This window comes from Simochromis diagramma, unplaced genomic scaffold (genome assembly GCF_900408965.1).
Source record: "Simochromis diagramma unplaced genomic scaffold, fSimDia1.1 OVJJ01000802.1, whole genome shotgun sequence".
Lineage (NCBI taxonomy): Eukaryota > Metazoa > Chordata > Actinopteri > Cichliformes > Cichlidae > Simochromis > Simochromis diagramma.
The window spans coordinates 9,971,857-9,990,291 of NW_024387492.1; the positions used below are offsets into that span (position 1 = coordinate 9,971,857).

The following is an 18,435-nucleotide window of genomic DNA, read 5'->3' on the forward strand; positions in this document are numbered from 1 at the left end:
TCTGAAAAAGCAGGCTTTGGCTTGATTTTGGTAGGATATTTAAGCAGTAGAAACTGTCTTGCCTCATTTCCCATTGGCACTGTAGGGTAACAAAATAAAGAGTTAATATGCAAAAAAAAACAAACAGGATTTTCTGTATTTAATGGTAACAATTTATGAGCTTACTAAAGTGAAAAAATTGGAAGAAGAAACTTACACTTTCTGTGAGATTAGAAACTCATATTTGCACAAATGATTTATTTATTTTTTTAGTTTTTCATCTGCTTTTTCCTCACATCTAAGAAAAAAATCTCACGTATATTTGGTTATTTACTAATTAATAGATAAATGGTACCCCATATGCTGTGTTTTATGTTGCATATAGTATAAACAAAATCTTTCTTGGTATAACTGCAGGTAAAAATAAATACATTTACTCAAGAGAGAACATTTCATTTCAAACGCAAAACTTTCCAAACAAAGACTAAAACGTAAAGGAGAAATGAACGATAACTGATGTGGCGTATGAAACAATGGCTGGTTGCTATGCTCCCATTCCGAGTCAAGTTTTTGATACGAAACGATTTCCCAAGGATTTAACTTCACATTTAACATGTAAAAGTTGGATGTGTAGAAAGTGGATGTATTTGTTTAGATAAACAAACTACTGGAAGCAGTTATTAAGCTACCATTTAAGCAAATTACGGGATTTTTATTTCTCAAATCGCCCTCCAGATAGAGTCCCGACCCAGAATGCATTTTGACAAGGTCTTTGAAAAAGCGGCGCGGCTAATTCAAGATGGCGGAGATGGACCAGCTGTTAGACGAGAGTGAGTAACAACACAAATTCAAGGAGTTTTGCATTGTAAACAAGCAGCAGTCCCGCGGTGGTAAAATAAATAACTGGCCAAAACCCGATATCGCTGACCATGTAATGGCTATCATAGGTTCTGCGCGGACTTCATAAGCTCATTTTAGACGCAAACAGACACCGGGTCTGTCTAAGTCAGCTAACGCTTGTTAGCGCGAGAGGCTAACCATGGCTAATGTTGGAGTTGAACAAGTTACTCTAGCCCAACTGGGTGAACAAATAACGTTAGCTTAGCCCCGAGCTAACGTCTGCTAACCTTAGATCGCGTATAGCAGGAACAAAAAGGCTGCCGCTACGCCACTAGCTGCTAACAAGCTATCTGTTTTGCTGGACTTATTTTCTATTTTATTGATTTATTTTAGTTTTCCATGACACTTTCATCATTTTTAGCGTTCCTTCACCCTGGTTATAGTTATGCGTTATGTATCATTATTGATCTTGTGAAGGGAAACTTGCCAGTTCATTTGTCTGTTTACACCTGAAACGGTCTCTGGGAACTTACCTAATGTAAATAACGTTATTTTACAGCTCATAGCTTAGCTTGTCTGACTCATGTGTAGATACGAATTGCCCACAGCTGATGTTACACCCGTGTCTGACAGCTCCAGTTGGGGGTAAAGGCCTAACCGAGTCCGCTAGCTTTATTTTTAATTCCTGTTCACCTGCCTGGCTGCTGTCAGTGTTTAAAGCACCATCTTACTGATTCTGCGACAGGTGAAATGAGCATTTCGTAACTTAAAAAGGAGAACACTGGCAAATAATATTTATCAAAGTTGCACCGTTTTAGATTTCGTCTATGTGGTGTTGCTTTTTTATGCTTTTTAATGCTCTACAGTAATGTAGCCTAAATTGTTCTCTTCCTTAGGTTCCTCAGCAGAGGCACTCGTCAGTCTTAAAGGTATGGATTCCCTTGTATTTATGCTTTTTACTGTTTACAAATATACTGGGTGCTTCTGAAACGTTGACTCGAATTCCTCACTATATCGATTAGACCTGTGTCAGATCACGTTGGTCAGAGCTCTGTAATAGTTTCTAATTGCAAGCTTACATGGCATAATGGTCCTGTTATTGTTTGCATGTGATTTTTGTCTGTTGGTAAAGGGTTGTTAAGATATAATTACTGATTTAGAAACTGTTTTTGGTGTTCTTGTATATAAATATGTTGGTATTCTCACAGAGGGCAGTTTGTCCAACACTCTGAATGAGAAAAACAGCTTCCCTCGAGCTCACAACACCAGGGGACGGCATTCCTCTGTCACAATGGACACGGTAAGTTAATGCAATGAAAGCAATGAAAACTTCGAAAGCAAAGAGAATCTGTTACACACGTTGCTTTAATTACTAATATGAAAAATATGGTATAGTGGTTAACATAGTCACCTTACTCCATAATTATGCTTCAGTGGGAAATTTGTGCCATAACTATGTCATAACAGGAAATCCCTCTAAAACCCTATGATGAAACCCTAAGGCATGACATGACGCACACCTCCACTGAAACGGAACTAAATGTGGTGTCAGTGTAAGCCGCAGCTATTGTAATTGGCCTGTTCAGTACCATTGATTCCTCCTGATGCATTTCCGGCTACTTTTTTGCCACGGTTTTGGAATTTATCAGTGAAAGAATACCAATCATGTCAAAGCTGCACCAGATCAAGTACTATCCACTGTGGTGACCCGTTGGGAAATAAGGGAGCAGTTCAGTGTATCTTTTCTTTCCTTTTAGCAACCAAGAAGTTAATTATTACAATGCAGTAATACAGGGTTTGATATTTAAAAAAAAATCACAATTATTTCTTCTTAAAATGAAAAGAAAGAAAGTCACTTCATCTTATGCGAGAGAGCCATGGCCGAAAATGGTAATGTATATGCTGCAGATATTAATTTTCTAAAAAGTGCAACGTCGAATTACAGCTCAGTAGAACCAAAAGAAAGCTTAAAGGAGTGGATATTTAAACAGGGTCTTTTTCATAGATGGCAGTGAGCATTGTGAATATTATACAAATTAAGTGATTCTTGCTCACTATGGATATATCGTTAGTGTGTATCAATCAATCAATCAATCAATCTTTATTTATAAAGCACTTTTCATACAGAAAAAATGTAGCACAAAGTGCTTTACATAGTTAAAAGCAGCCCACCCCACCCTCCAACGCACTCCCCACACTCTCAATACACATATATCCCCCCACCCCCACCCACACACACATACACACACGCGCACACTTAAAGAGTAAAAATTGGGCTGGGCTCGCATGAGCCAAGTGAGGAAACATTATAACAGAGAGCCGTCTGCACCGGGAGCCGGACACAGACCGCAGCCTCCGGGCTGGGCACACAGCAGGAGGGAGGCCAAGGAGCCCCCCAACCAGGCTGAGAGGGCCCCAGAGACCCAGCAGCCACGGTCAATAACAGCCCCGGTGCAGAGAGCGCCCTCCGAGGAAACACTGGAGATATGACGCAATACGATATATACAGGGTAAAATGATAAAATAAATAAGAACAGGATACAATATAAATATAAATATAAATAGAGTAAGAAGATTAAAAAATGAATAAGAATAAAATCAATAAATATTAGGTAAATCCTAAATTAATAATAGAATAACAGGATAGAATAAATAAGCATAAAAAATAAATAAACGCTAAGTAAAAGCTAAATTAAAAATGCATAGTTACTGCCCTTTGCTCATCTTAGCAGCATAGTTAAGCCTTTTGCAGTTCTGTTTACATCTCAGGAGTTGATTTTCTTACCTCATTAAGTTGTTTCATAGCAGTGTAATGTGATGTGGAACTGGAAGGAAAATGCATTTCATCTCATTTTGCATGAATGGGGATCTTTACATTTACTTAGATATTATTTCAGAACCTGTGTATTATACATGAGAGTTCCCAGAGTAACATTTGTGTTAGCCAGGCTATTTATAACACAACATGCCAGAATTTCTACTGGTAATAGACGCCTAATATGGAGAATGCCATTATGTTATTTATAGATTGTTGGTAATATTTTGAATTTACATTGTTCTTGCAGCCTACACGGAGCTCGAAGCGGAGCCGTTTGTTTCGAGATGAAGATGAGCCACCGCAGCAGCGTCTTCCGTCCAGATCTCCACGGAGGAGCCAGAGAGTCACCACCACACCACAGGTAATGATTGCATTCTTCCTTACGATCACGTATATATTGCAGTTAATACATTTTCCTGGTAATGCTCCAGTTAGCACTGTTCATATTAAACTTTAAGATAATAACTCCCCTTTAGTATGCTTGTTGGGAAAATTGGATGAGGTCACTACAGAAACTAATACAGTCCACATGGTTTTTACTGCCCTATGCATCGCCAAGAAAACGGTCCTCATGAACTGGAAAAATAAAAATAATCTTAATTCTAGCCAATATAGAAACCATCTAATAGATCACATTAGTCTCGATATAGCCTCTGCCACCACATTAGATCAATCCCTCTGGGCTCCTTTGATCGGCTCCATCACCTAGCGGGGGTAGGGGGTCGTGGTTTGGTCCCGCCTTAGCTATTGTGGTTGATGTGGAGTTGGGATGGGCTTAGGGCGCCTGGAGGACCCTTAGAGACGTTATCCCTGGAGGGCTTAACCCGGGGGTTGTGTTAATAACCTGGTTAGTGGCTCTGGTCGCTCTTAGAGGTTGTTCTCCTCGTGGCTGCGTGCAGCGGGGCTGGAGGATGGTCTGTACTGGTGGACGTAGGTTACTGGCCTGGTGGCCTGGCTGCCCCTGAGTGGATCCGGGGCAGGCGTGGGGGTTTGGGGTTCGGGGGTGCTTCGCCTCCGTGCTGGGGCTCTGGCTGGGCCTTGGGGGCTTCGGTCCTCGTCGGTGTATCACCGAGGTTGTGGGCGGGTGGGTACACGGGGGCTCAGCCCTGGCGCAGGGGGCCTCTTGTGCATCGGCCTAACTGGGGGGCTCTTCAACTGGCGGGGAGGTTGTTCCATCCTTGCAGGAGTCCACTCTGCAGGTGGGGGAGAGACATAGGAGAGGTGGAGAATAAACTTAACCTGGGTGTCTGTTGTCTTGTGTAGTCTGGGAGATGATTGAATGTTGGGGTGGGTACAGTTTCCTCTGTGGTGGGGTAGGGTGGGCTGCCCCGGGTCCTGTGGGGCTTGACAGTGCTGCTACCGTAGGCCCCGGTCTGGATGGACCTGGGCTCCCTTGCCTTGGTGGGTACCAGAGGACGGGGGTGCCTACTGGGGTCAGCGGGGAAGCTGGCCCTAGGGAGGGGCATCCTCCCCTCCCTCCTTTTCCTCCCCATCCCCGGCTACCTCCCTCTTCCCGCTCCACCACACTCACCCACACAGGTAGGGCCTTGGGGTGCGGGTGTGTCACCAGGGTGCAGGGGAGACATTCCCCCCCCCCCCTCTGTCCCCTTCTGGCCACCTGTGCCTCAATTTTATCTCACAACTTAGACATCCACATTACTTACGCTCTCATAACACACACATATATATATAGGGCCTTGAGGGTGGGCACGTTAACGGCGTCTAGTGGACGGTCTGTGTACTCAAACCTACCTCTGGCGCCGGTGCCCACCTCTCAATTTTAAATCCATGTAGACATTGAGGGTTCTCGGGAGGGGCCGTGCTAACACCTGCTGCTCTCTGGCAGCAGCACCATGCTCTCCCTTGTTTTAAATGCACTTTAGAACAACACGCAGCAACACTACACATGAGCGGGAGGAGGGAGGTATGGGGTCTTCACACACCCCCATTCTCTGCTAGCCATCGGGGCGAGGGGGCTGGGAGGAGATGTTGGCTGTCCGATTGGCCTCCCTGCTGCTGCGGAGCCTGGGACGGTCTGCTTGCCTCCACCCCGGGGGGAAGGGTAACATCTCTTGGGTATGGGTTCTGTTTCCCCCTCTGGGGGCGAGGGTACCTGGACCCGGGGTATAGAGTATGTTTGGGGAGTGTGATTGTGTGTACATGTCCATTTATGTCAATCCTTACGTTGGGTGAGTGCTGAGTGTTTGTATATGTGTGCATGAGGGTGGGAATGCATGTTTGTGTCTGTGTGTGCCTGTTTGTCTGTGTCTATATGTCAGGTCGGGTCTTAGACTCCACCTCTCTGGGAACTCCCAGGCCCTCCAAGGCCTATCTCCCCTCACCACACTCCCTGCCGGTGACTGATGCCCTCAGGGGTCGGTGCATTGGTGGTTCTTGGTGTCCGGGGCTGGGCGCTCAGGTATGTACCAGCTCACTCCCGGTGGCTACTTGGCGGGGCCTTGGCGCCTGTTGCTCAGTCAGGCCTCCTCCGGGGTGCGGGGGGCCCTCGGGCCTCCGGCCTCTGGGCCTGCAGCTCGGTTCACTCTGGCACAGCTGGCACGCCGGTGCAGCCCCCTCTAGCTTCTGCTCGGTGGCTACTGGGTGACGCCTCGTCTGGGGATCCTCAGCCCTTCCCATGAGGGTGGCACGGATGCCCCTTCGGTGGTCCTCCTTGGGCTCTCGCACTCTGGGGCCTCTGGATGTCTGGGGCCTGGATCTCCTCCATGCCTGCTTCATGCCCTGGGGGACGGGGCTATGGCTCTCTACATCCTCTTGCAGACCATTACATGTGGAAACCATTTGAATACAAGCGCGCTGATTCACACAGGTGTGCACATGGGTGTTCACTGTTTGTAGACTTAAATTAAACCTTTCTTGGCTGCTACTTCAAAGCACATTGTGCGCTGTCTGTCCTGCGTGCTGCACAACAACATTGAATATTTAGTATTTACTGCTGTTTACACTTAGCTAGATTAATGCGATGGTGTTGTGTTTAGTATGTTGCTTTGGGTTGTTTTTTTTTGCTTGTTTTCTATTCTTTTTCTCTCAACGGGTGATCCAGGAGATTTTTTTTTCCCCCCCTTTCTCACTGTCCCTCTCCCCTTCTGTTTTTCTTTTCCTTCCTCTTTCTTTCTCCCTTTCCTATCCCTCACTCATGTCTGTCCCGTCTGTAACAACTGAAAATAAAATAAAATAAATAATAAAAACAAAGGTCGATCAAATGGACCAATACGGCAATGCCACGATGATCCATTTGGCAAAATAAATCCATTGGGTACCCTTGTTGGTCTTCAGACAACAATTCTGACGGCTAAAGAACCAAATGGGACAGGCAAAAAAAAAAAAAAAAAAAAAAAACGAACACAAAAAAACCTTTAAGATAATTGTGTCACCTGTGCAGTTTACGAGGCCCAAGATTAAAAGTAAAGTAAATTGTGTGTGAAAAGTGCTCATCCACTTGGATTACTTGTGACGAGATATATTACACTTGGGTGTTTGAAAGTTTTCGTAGTATAAAAGTTCAACTTTGTTTGAGGTTTGTTTTGGTCCAAAAGCTATCTGTTTATACCTGAGCTGTTTTTGGTACGAGTGTCTTCAAAGAGTTGAACATCATGTCAACATTAAAATAAGATAAAATGTGAGTCCAAATTATAGCTAATAACTTAAATTTAACATAAAAATCAATCAATAGCCAAAAGAATAAGATAGAGTTTAACTTTAGATATCCATATGTGTATATGAATAAACATACGCATATACACACACAAATATATAAAATCTAAACTAGAATTTTTTAAAAAGGCTCCTTGCGGGGTAATGTGAGTTTCAAAGGTTATGCTTTCTGACCAAGTTGGTGTGCCTGAGATTGAATAAGTTCATCATATCTCTACAGCATAACAGAATATGATTTGTCTAATGTAACCCTTTCCAAAGGAGTTCTTTAAAATGCCTACCATATTGTTGTTTATGAAATGACTGTTGTTTTAATGGTTTTCTTCACAGAAATTTTCTAACATTGTGACACCAGATAAGAAGGCTTCCCAGAAAATAGGGCTGAGATTAAGAAACCTGCTGAAACTGCCCAAAGCTCACAAATGGTGCATCTATGAATGGTTTTATTCCAATATTGACAGGTAAAGTCTGGTTTTTATTTATTTATTTATTTTCGTTCCCCGATGAGTACACATAAATAAATTAGATAAAAAATAAGTTACCCACGCGTAACTGGTCTTAATTCAGCTTATCACGTTAGTCAAAAGCAAATTAGTAATTATAAAACTGTTACTGTTGCTTCTCTTTCTTCCAGGCCTCTTTTCGAGGGTGACAATGAGTTCTGCCTGTGTCTTAAGGAGACTTTCCCCAACCTGAAAACAAGAAAGCTAACCAGAGTTGAGTGGGGTACAATAAGGAGGTTGATGGGGAAACCTCGACGGTACGCTGTGATTTTTACATAAGTGTTTGGAACAGTTTCCTTATGGACTTGATGTGTCAGGACAAAAAGAACTGGCATTACATTGCTGTGCTCTTTTGTCCCTTCAAGGTGTTCATCTGCATTCTTTGCTGAAGAGCGAACAGCATTGAGGCAGAAACGGCAGAAAATGCGGCTGCTGCAGCAAAGAAAACTAACTGACGTGTCAAACTGCAAAGATCTTCCTGATGAAATCCCTCTGCCTCTCATCATAGGAACCAAAGTCACCGGTAAGATGACTGAAGTGAGCGCAAGATTTTCAAATGAGCTGCAGTGTTGCATTTTACATTTTTCTGCTTTGCACTTTCAAAAGATATATTCACGGAATTGAACTTAAGAGGTAGAGAAGTTATTTTATCTGTCCCCTGATCTATCAGCCATTTTTGGGGAAAACTTAAGGATGACCTAATTAGATCAGTTTTACTGTGATTTACCTCACAAAACACAGGTTTGGTCATGATTTAAGAATTAATATGCTAATTATGGCACAAATGAAAACGGATCCCTCAAAGGTCAAGCTGAATGATTTTTGTATCCAAAAGGTCAATGGTTAGCTCGACTGTGATGAGATGACGTTTCATAGAAACGTTATTTTCTATGAAACAAAACGTGTGTCCATATGCTAATTTGAGGTGCCCACCTTGAAATTGTGGTGATTGTACAGATCTTTTGTAGTATAGCAACGCATATTTGAAGGATTGTCTACACTCTGTTGCTTTATCAGTTGACTTTATTGGCGAGCATAAACAGGGAATTGCTAAATTCCTTCAAAGTTGAAGGACTGCAGTATTTCCTGACAAATACTGTTTTAATAGGGACATAAACAACACACTAGACATTTAGGTCTCATATCAAATATAAAGACATTTTTCAGCCGACAAAAAGAGGGCTCACACACAGATTTTTTTTCCACGGTCACCTAGAGTTGAGAAAGTTGAACAATAAGAGCACAAGACATTGAACAAATCAATCATTTTAAAATATGGTACTGGAGTTGAATTTGATCAAAACTATGGACAATTAAAGGACCAAGAAATCAAGCCAACAACATCTTTGGATGGACAAATAGCAAAGCGTCTGCTTGGCTATTTCAGACACCAAATGAATCTGTACTCGTAAAAAGTCAGATCCTTTTAATGGTGTGGTGTAGGCTGTATCAGACTCCATATGTGAATAATTAATTTATTTGTTTTTTATTTATTCAGGTTTAAATGAAGTGCATTTATCTTTGTTCTACAGCTCGTCTCCGAGGACTCCATGATGGGCTGTTCACAGGGCAGATTGATGCAGTAGACACCAGTGCCGCCACCTATCGTGTCACCTTTGACCGCACTGGCCTGGGAACTCACACTGTGCCTGATTATGAAGTCCTGGTAAACACTTTAAGTTAACTCTCATAAAAGCTTCACTCTCAGTGTGATTTTGCCACTCAGGAGAAGAAGAAGAAATGCCAATAGCTGTATCGTAGGAATTTCACAGGTCATATTATTAACCATCTTATTGTAATTTTCTTTTCCAGAGCAATGAACCTAATGAGACCATGCCCATTTCAGCCTTTGCCCAGAAGCATCGGTCAGCACGCTATATGCAAAGCCTCATGACTCCGCCTAGAGGGCCCTATCCCTCTGCTACCACTCCTGTCCATATGGTATTCTGAAACTACATTTACTACCATTTGTGGATTTGCTGACACGTTTGGCCATATTTGAGTTTTGTTTTTTCTTTTTTTTTCTTTTTTTTGTTGTTTTCAAATAACTGCTTTGTTTGGCCTACTATACGCTATACGTTTTATACATTAATGCTAATCAGTGGGTAGACTGAACAATTCCAAGGTGGGCTAGTGGCGCAATCACTTAATTCCCCCTTAGAAGCTGATTCCTCTGTAAAAAAGCCAGTGAAACCTTTGCCGGACACCTTTTTCACAGCTGTGTATCTGTTTGCCCATCTAAAAACAGATTTCAAATGAAGATTGTTGATCTAACTGGCCTTTTTTTAAACAACAGGACAATGACCCTCTTATCACCCAGTCACCATGGAGGAACAAACTGCCCGGTGCTGAAGGAGATACACTGGGAGGATTTCCTGTCAATTTCCTGGTCCAAGTGGTAAGGAATTCCTGTCAAATTGAAAACTAAAAAGGTGACGTCCTTAAATGTAGTTCTAATGCTTTGTCTTGTTTTTCTGTCCATTATTAGACAAGACTGTCCAAAATCCTCATGATCAAGAAAGAGCACATCAAGCACTTGAAAGAAATGAATACAGAAGCTGAGAAGCTGGTAAAGTCATTATAGTTAAGTTACTTTAAAACATGTTAAATGCTTCTGAAATATCCACATCAAGCTTACCTCAGCTATGTTTTTGTTTTGTGTTCAGAAGTCATACTCGATGCCTATTGATCTGGACTTCCAGAAGCGATATGCTACCACCGTGCTTGAGCTGGAGCAGCTAAATAAAGATCTGAACAAGGTTCTTCATGAAGTTCAGCAGTACTGCTGTGAAGTAAGTGAAAAGACACACTTACACTTAAACTTGAAATATTTTATTGCAGTATCTGATAATTCTAGCATGTTTTTTTTTTTTCTTGTTAGTCAGGAACGAGTAAGGAAACAAATGAGTAAGAGAGCCTTGTGTTAAACATCAGTGTACATCTTTCCAGCTCGCTCCTGATCAGGGCATGGTTCCAGCAGACCATCCCACAGAGCTGCGGAGGCGTAGTGAAGAAGAGGCCCAGCAGATGGTGCAAATGCGCATCAACGCCATGAAGGATGGGCAGCAGAGTGTGGCAAATCCCAGCCTCACACACCTCATCTCCCGTCTCACTGCTCTGCTCCTACAGATCAAGGTAGAAGATGTATTTTTATCACAAGTGTGTCAGGATGATAGGAGAGGATGTTAGGATGTCACACTCTGTGTGCAAGAAAGCAATTTGTTTGAAATTCAATGCACAAATTTAGAGCTTCGCAGCAGTAATTTGTTAAGAAATGTTGAACTTCAAGTATATAATACAATATATGTTTTATCAATTAATCAGTAAATATAATATAATGCATCCATGACTTCTGATTTGATTACCTGTTAATCATTCATTCTCCTGGCTTGTCTCAGTGTTTGGCAGATGGCGGGGATCTGAATTCATTTGAGTTTAAATCTCTAACAGACTCTCTCAATGACATCAAAGCATCGATTGATCCCTCCAACCTCAGGTAAAGGACCAAATAGTGTTTCCATCCATTTCTAACAAAAGAGCAAGAATGACTGTTTTTAAGACAAAACTGAATATTTTTCTCCTTTATTATCTGTGAATCTCAAAACTCCCAAAATAGTGTAACTGTTAAAACAGTATAATCTCATATTTCATGGCTTTTCCTAAAATAGGATTATTCATAGTGCAGCTATGAGGTATAAAAATAAATAACTTTCTCATTAGTTTTACTGGAGTCATTTTGATTCCCACTGAAGTCTATGGAAACTGCTGCATGTTGCTGAGCAACACACAACATTTACACACTTTGATGTGAATGATAATGTAAAATGAGCCAGAGCTAGCTGCATGTGATTGGCAGATAACTATTTAGGGCATTTGGTTAGATAAAAATATTTACAGCAGAGCTGAACAGGGTGGGATGTTGAGTGTATGGCAGGACATGTGGAGAACCGGGCAGGTTGTTGGCTGTGCCGAGCAGCATGGGAACCCTAGCTGAACTGATCGCAGAGTCTAGACTGTGGAGACTATTCAGAGCAAATACAAAGTAAAAGTCAGAGTAAGAGAGCAGAACTGAGGAGGGCTGCAGTTCTTTTACAATAATTAATTTACTAAAATTGGTTTGTTTTAGCTAGCTGCAAAGTTTGTTTATAATGTAGGCAGTGACCTGTCAATTTCACAGCGAGGCTATTCTTTTTATACACACTTTATTTTAACTAATACAACATGTATTCTGAAATTTCCAAAATAATTTTGATGTGTTATGGTGTTGTTTGTTGTATCATTTGCTTATTGGTGGATGCTAAAATATATTTTCCCTTTCTAAGATATATGATGAAATAACAAATTACAATTATCTGCAATCTGTTTAGTGGTTCATACATTTGCTGAACAAGCAAAAGTTGCTGATGTTGCAGGACCACCTGGTTGTTCCGTTGTTAACTGTTCTTCATAACTTTGGTTATTTTTCTGCATTTCCAGTTGCTTTCAGAATAACGTTGAGATCCATGTGGCACACATCCAGAGTGGCCTTAGTCAGCTGGGCAATTTGCATGCATTCGCTGCCAACAACACCAATGCAGTCTGAGTACCTGCATCGTCCCGCCCACGCACAGGTGCATGTACACACACGGAAGTGCGGTATATCCATGTTTGTCTTGTGAAATGGTGCTTTCACCTGGACTGTTAAAGGACTACAAAGAAGGCTCATGTCGATGCTGCGGATCTTCAATTTGAGTTCTTCCCAGATTTCCTCAAGTTTTGATCGGAATGGAGAGAAGAATGCTGAATATTTTACCCACAAGCTTTTGTTGTATCAAAATGTTTGTGCACCCAACTGAATGAACACAAACCCGAAAGAGTCTTAAAGCTTTTTGCCACGCTCCACATTTCCAAAATATTAAAACTGTTATTTATTTGGTTTCACGTGCCAAACATAAGGTTTTAACAGTTTTTATTGTCCGTATTTATTTATTTTTGAGTAGGTGTGTATGGTTATGCAACAATATTTTGCTATTTCTGATGTTTCCCTCTGTAAGTTGTGTGTTCTGTTGCTCCTTTAATGATAAGTACAGGGGAACGCGAAGGAATGTTTTATAATTAAAAAGTTATTGTAGATAATTGTATAATATCTGATTATTAGGAATATTGTCAGCCTTTCCGCTGTGTATTCTGAAATGGCTTTTGTAATTTTGTGCGCACTGAAAAGAGATTTTTTTTTTTTTTTTTCAGTATTTTTTTATAAAGGAGAACTCTGGGGTTTTGATCTTAAGTGTTTCCATATTTTACATCAGCTGTTGCTGCAACACCCCCCACACTAAGTCTGCATCACTGACCTTTAAACCCCGTCAACAGTTCTTTCCTAGAGATTCTCCTTTTTTTTTCAGTTTTTGTAAAGTTGTATATGAGAGTGCCCCCGGGCAGTTGTATATAAATGTTTTTGTCTTTTTATATTAAACATAATATTGAAAAGCAGGTTTTGGCTTTATCGTTTTATTTATTAACAAACAAACAAATTCATACGAAACAAATAAACGTCTTTTTTTTTTTTTTTTTTTTTTTATATATATATAGTTTTAAAATAAATACACTCTCACACCTCTTATGATACGTGTAGCTTTTGTAATGCATCACATAAAGCCACTGAAGCTTGCCATTGCTTCATTTTCCCAATCAGAATCCGAGTCGGAGAAGTCCTGCATCTTTCTGGCGGGGATCTGGGAAAAGTGATCGAACCTGTCCCCGCTGGCCCTCGCCTGCGGATACTGCATTTGGCATCTGTTATCCTTAGATGATGATGGTGTGCTGAAGGGGTTCTGCGTTGGGATGGGAGGAATCACAACTTTCATCTCTGGTCCAATGGTTTTGTTTGGTGGGAAATTGTCATACTCCACCAAAACCTTTGGAGCTTGGCTGTTGGTCATGTTGGCGTCCATGTTTGTCTGGTGCTCTCTCCTGGGGTAGAGAGGGACACTGCAGCTTGAAGTGCCAGCACTCTGCTTGTGTCGCTGCATGTGCTCTGGATTCATTCTGGCGCCCTCCTTGTCGTAGATGCGGGAGGCAGATGCTTGGGCGTAGCTGCTGGGTTTGCTTGGAAGAGTGTTCCTGTGGGTGTCCTCGATGCCTTGTAGGTGCATTGTAGACCTGAAACTTTCCTCTAGTCCAAAACCACCCATCTGATGTACTTCAGCACTGTGAAGATTGTCACAAACTGCAATGGAGAGGGGGAAAAAAACAAAACTAAGCAACATGTTTTAGAATGTAGAAAAAAGAAGCCACAAACTTGAAGTTAAAACTACAATGAGTGACACTGAGCAGGCTTGCCCTGATGTTAGAGTGAGTGAGTGAGTATGTGACCACAAAACTAGTGAGTAAAACTAATAGCTACCTTTTTCCAGAGCCATCCTGTTCTGGACTTGGATAAAGGGACCAGCTGCTGGCGTGCTGCTGACCTTTGTAGACGTTGATGAGCTAACCTGGCGACGAGACTTGGCCCTTCTGTTCTGAAACCACACCTACAATTTTGGAAATCCGTTAATTCACATCTTACCACTCCATAAATCCAATTTTATCACAAGTGTGGAGTAGCCAAGAGTTTCCTGTGATCTTAAGTGACTGTGTTTGCCCTTTGACCCTGCAAAATAAATCAACCAATTCAAGAAAGTGTGGCGTTTAAACCGGACTTCACCTGAATTCTGGACTCCGGCAGCCCAGTCAGAGCCTCCAGTCTCTCCCGTAGGAAGATGTCGGGATATTTAGTGTCGTTGTAAACTTTCTCCAGCACCTTGATTTGCTGTTGGGTGAAATTGGTCCTCTTTCTCCTGTGGGTCAGCATTGCCACGCATTTGTCCGCCCTGGGAACAGGATTTGCGGGGTTGAAGTAGTTTCCACCGTCCGGAGGTCCACATGCTGAAAAGAAGACGCAGGCGCAATTTAGTTATCATTGCGTAAGTTAAGCTCTGAGGCAGCTGTTAGGCCGGTATTTGAAAATTAACTTTTTGTTGGGGTTAATGATCCCAGAGCCACCAACCTGGATTCACGGCGTTGTTCATCTGCAGAGGCCCTTCGTGATACATGTGGAACTGGTTCGCCTCCCCGACGCGCATATTCCCCTGAACTGCAGACATCCTTTCCGCTTTATCCCCGGCGACTGACTGACTGAGCTTGAGATCCGTGCGCTCGCTGGATTTAAATCCTCCTGTGATCAAAGGTAAAGCTGTCTAGATGTGTGAATGGGTCTGCCATCGGGGCCGACCGGCACTGCAGCGGCCGTGCAGCAACTTCAGACGTCTGCGGGCCAGCAGAGGTGTGAAGCAATCACACCTGGAACGATGGTCCGGCCGCAGGTCTGTTTAAAGGAGTTTTAATGGAATCTGCACGCTCAATACACATCGGCAGAGAAAACATTTATCCGCTTTGGCATGGATGAAGCAATAATGGACCCTCAGCCTTCAAAGGGAGAAAGACGGAAACGGCAATTTCCCAAAAAAGGTGGAGGAGTTCAAAGGACTATACCAGGACGCTGTGAGAAAACAGATATAAGCGCAAGCATTAGGTTTTTATTATTATTAATCTAACTCAAAACAGGGCATGATTTAATAATTATGTATACCCAACAAGACTGGCTCTTTATACAGGTTATTCTGCATCATGCCAGCATCCCAGAGTATCCCAAAGCCTAAAAACCAACAACAACAAAAACAAAACAAAGCTGTCAATAAAATCTGAAACTGCAGAAACGACTGTTAAAAGGATGACTTCTTACACCATATAAAAACCCCTTTGTTAGATAGCAAAACATTTATTGCCATCTATAACTGCTATTGAAGAATTTTCCTGGCAGTAAACTTCATTGAAGTGAATTTGCTGTTATATGTGACATTAGTTTTGCTTCAGTGACAGTAAGAACAACCAGTTCTGCAATAGACCTTTAGTCCAAGTATAGAGCCCTGATCTCAACCTTAAGGAGTCCTTCTAGAATGTTGTGAACTGTCAAGTCATTAAGCCTTTGCATGTTATCAGATGATGTAACCACAGACTGTGGGGCTTTTTCAAGTTTTTTAAAAATACAAACAAAAAACTTTTAAACCCTAATAACTGACAAAATATTGAATTGTCCACATCTGTCAGGAAGGTTATAAGTTATGTTTGGAGATAAAATAATGCATAAATTTTCCATGACTTGCCCCCTCACACAAGCCTTACTTTGTGGGAAATGATGCCTCCTGAGCCTTATCAGTGTCAACAAAGTGGATTTCAATACACAAACCACGGTTAAAAAGTACTTGGGAGCAGGCAGGTGTTATTGAATATGTCACCTCCGTTTGATTCAGGGGGGGTGGGGAGAGAGAGATTGAGTCAAGAGGTCAGGAAGCCCTCCCTCCCCAAAGACAGACTAAACAATTTTGTGCCTCATGTTCCACTTTTTTGCCTGCAGATTGAATTCTGCACTATGCTATGATCTGACAATGCGACAATTTCCAGATTCCTTGCAATATTTCCTCTCACAGATTTTACAGGATAGAGAGCTTACTGGGTTAAGTCATCTGGGGAGTGTAGTGCAAATTTGGCAATGTGTTTGTCAGCGTTTAAAATACAGCACGCATTGTTTACTCTTGGGGAGTACCTACAACACTCCTTGACAGGCCAAAATTTTAGGTGATTCTTCATATGTTAATCCGTACTCTTGATGGAGGTGCAGGGTCCTTTATTAATGAACATCTGCAACAATGACGGACCACCAGGGGACTCTGACATAACACATGCTCTGCTCCCTTTTTTAAATGTACTTTGATCATTTTAAGTCCATGTTTACTTGTGTGTGCATATTTAATGTGTGTCTTTTTTTGTTGCCGCGGCGTAACGGTAATCTTAACCTTTTTGATCTCTGTACTTCGACACTTACTTTTGTTCAAATAGGATTTGCTTGTTGGCTAAAGCATTCACAGTTCATAGGGTGCTTTGTCTGGGGGCCCTAATTGGGTATTGCCCCTTGTGCACAGACCAGATTGCTATGCTAAAAATCTGGGTCCTCAAGTTCCTGATGTTTTGTGACATTCTTCTGATGGACCTGGAGATCATAGCATGGACTATTTATTTATTTATTGTTATTGTTATTTATTTATTTATTTTTTTGCATTGATTTGTGATGACAAGCCATGGTAGATTGAAAATGCTAACCTAGTACAGCAACTGCATGAAAATTCCTTGCAGCTTTACCTTAGCTGTTGTGGTATGTTATATAGTTTGTTTAGTTTGGCAGCCTATGACAGACACTGGGCACTGTAATTAGATTAAAAAGCAGATCTAATTTGATTGATACTGATAAGATGTAGTTATCAGGCTGGACTACAAGCAAACACTGGACTAAATTCTTGTGGGGGATTAATACTGCTGCTCCTGTAGCCCCCAAACAAAAGCAAGTTCACACCTGGGCCAGGCCACTATACATTTACCCTGCAGACAGACAGGCAAAGTATTCTCACAGGTTTTCAGCAATGTGTTAAAATGTCACCTGTCTAATGGGCCCTTGTTATAATGTATTTCAGTACAATATTTGTGTATTTGAAGGATAATTTAAGGAGCTGGAGAGCATGTGCTCATTCAAAATGTGCACAAGTATTATCCAAAGCATAGGCCAAGTCTTACTGTCAATGTACCTCACCTGGGCAAATGCAGCAATCATCATTAGCTAATTACAAATAAACATCGGGGACATTAGTATAGCATAGTATATATAGTTCTCCAGGCTTTATGAAGGTTTTTTAAAGTTTTTCTTTGGACATTGCCTGCTTTTTCATTAATTTTCTGTCCAGTCCTTGTAACTGATCATTTTCAGGGGGATAGTTCTTTTTGTTTGTTTGTTAAGTCACTTTACACTGACCTGTGAATCATTCCGACATAATAAAAAGGCCCCTAAGTCAAGTATTATTGCACTATTCCCAAAGAACTATTAACCGAAAATATGGCATATTCCAGCATGGTGTGCAGTGTGTTTTGAAAACTAAAAAACAAAACAAAACTGGGAAGCATCCGATTGGCAATGGCTTATTTTTTCAGCATAATGATCCCAAACACACTGCCAGTGCAGTAAAAGCATACCCGGATAGCTCCTCATATCCAAAGAAGAGATCTGAATGTTCCTCAAGAAGCCTGGAGAACTATTCCCAAAGACTTTTTAAAGACATTCCAAGAAAGCTTGACAAAGTGAGTTCAAAATGTGTTGAAGAATAGGGATGATCATACCGGTTATTGACATTGATAGATTGAATCTTTATTTTGAACATGTTGAAAAAGTACAACAACATAGAATTAAAAGAGACAAATAAACAAAGCAAAACAAAAGGAAAACGAGCAACCACAACTACATATAACTTTCATGTTCAAAAAGGAGCAGGAAGAAGCATAAGCTTATAAAATCGTTATATGGAAAACATGGAAAATCGATAAAAAAGACAATTTATCCATTGCATATTTTAAAATACATGTTAATTTTTATATGTGTCCGTTAGTGTACGTGACGGTTAATAAAATGCTGTGGGGGGTGTTTGTTTTTGGGCAAGTCTTTTTATCTGTTGGTAAGACCTCGTCATTATTTATATTGGTGAGGGGAGAAAAAACAACCGGAAC

At 41.5% G+C, this 18,435-nt stretch overlaps 2 protein-coding genes across 3 annotated transcripts; one reads left to right on the forward strand and one right to left on the reverse strand.

The window, feature by feature from the left end:
* Nucleotides 1–582: 582 nt before the first annotated feature.
* On the forward strand, nt 583–13,281 carry lin9 (lin-9 DREAM MuvB core complex component). 2 transcript variants are annotated; one of them, XM_040017847.1, is made up of 15 exons: nt 583–809; nt 1,716–1,748; nt 2,028–2,119; nt 3,885–3,998; nt 7,640–7,770; nt 7,944–8,069; nt 8,178–8,335; nt 9,345–9,478; nt 9,625–9,753; nt 10,109–10,210; nt 10,301–10,381; nt 10,479–10,604; nt 10,762–10,947; nt 11,211–11,308; nt 12,289–13,281. In XM_040017847.1, exons 1-15 carry the CDS (start codon nt 779–781, stop codon nt 12,392–12,394), a joined length of 1,647 nt encoding a protein of 548 aa, XP_039873781.1. In that variant the 5' UTR covers nt 583–778; the 3' UTR covers nt 12,395–13,281. The 2 variants fall into 2 exon arrangements, with proteins under 2 accessions (XP_039873781.1, XP_039873782.1); XM_040017848.1 differs by lacking the exon at nt 583–809 and adding an exon at nt 840–1,564.
* Nucleotides 13,282–13,368: 87 nt separating this feature from the next.
* On the reverse strand, nt 13,369–15,141 carry mixl1 (Mix paired-like homeobox). Its single transcript, XM_040017850.1, has 4 exons — nt 14,837–15,141; nt 14,495–14,715; nt 14,195–14,321; nt 13,369–14,017 (listed from the first exon to the last, which is right to left on the reverse strand). The coding sequence occupies exons 1-4, from the start codon at nt 14,931–14,933 to the stop codon at nt 13,437–13,439; spliced, it is 1,026 nt and encodes a 341-aa protein (XP_039873784.1). The 5' UTR covers nt 14,934–15,141; the 3' UTR covers nt 13,369–13,436.
* Between the last annotated feature and the right edge of the window lie 3,294 nt (nt 15,142–18,435).

Bases quoted from the DNA above. Each gene is read 5' to 3' on its own strand.
- lin9 (XM_040017847.1), top strand. From the start codon at position 779: ATGGCGGAGATGGACCAGCTGTTAGACGAGA. The intron at 9,479-9,624 runs GTAAACACTTTA...TTTCTTTTCCAG, and splicing joins TGCCTGATTATGAAGTCCTG to AGCAATGAACCTAATGAGAC. The intron at 10,605-10,761 runs GTAAGTGAAAAG...ACATCTTTCCAG, and splicing joins TTCAGCAGTACTGCTGTGAA to CTCGCTCCTGATCAGGGCAT.
- mixl1 (XM_040017850.1), bottom strand. From the start codon at position 14,933: ATGTCTGCAGTTCAGGGGAATATGCGCGTCGGGGAGGCGAACCAGTTC. The intron at 14,322-14,494 runs GTGAAGTCCGGT...CCAAAATTGTAG, and splicing joins TGCCGGAGTCCAGAATTCAG to GTGTGGTTTCAGAACAGAAG. The intron at 14,018-14,194 runs GTAGCTATTAGT...TCTCCATTGCAG, and splicing joins CAGGATGGCTCTGGAAAAAG to TTTGTGACAATCTTCACAGT.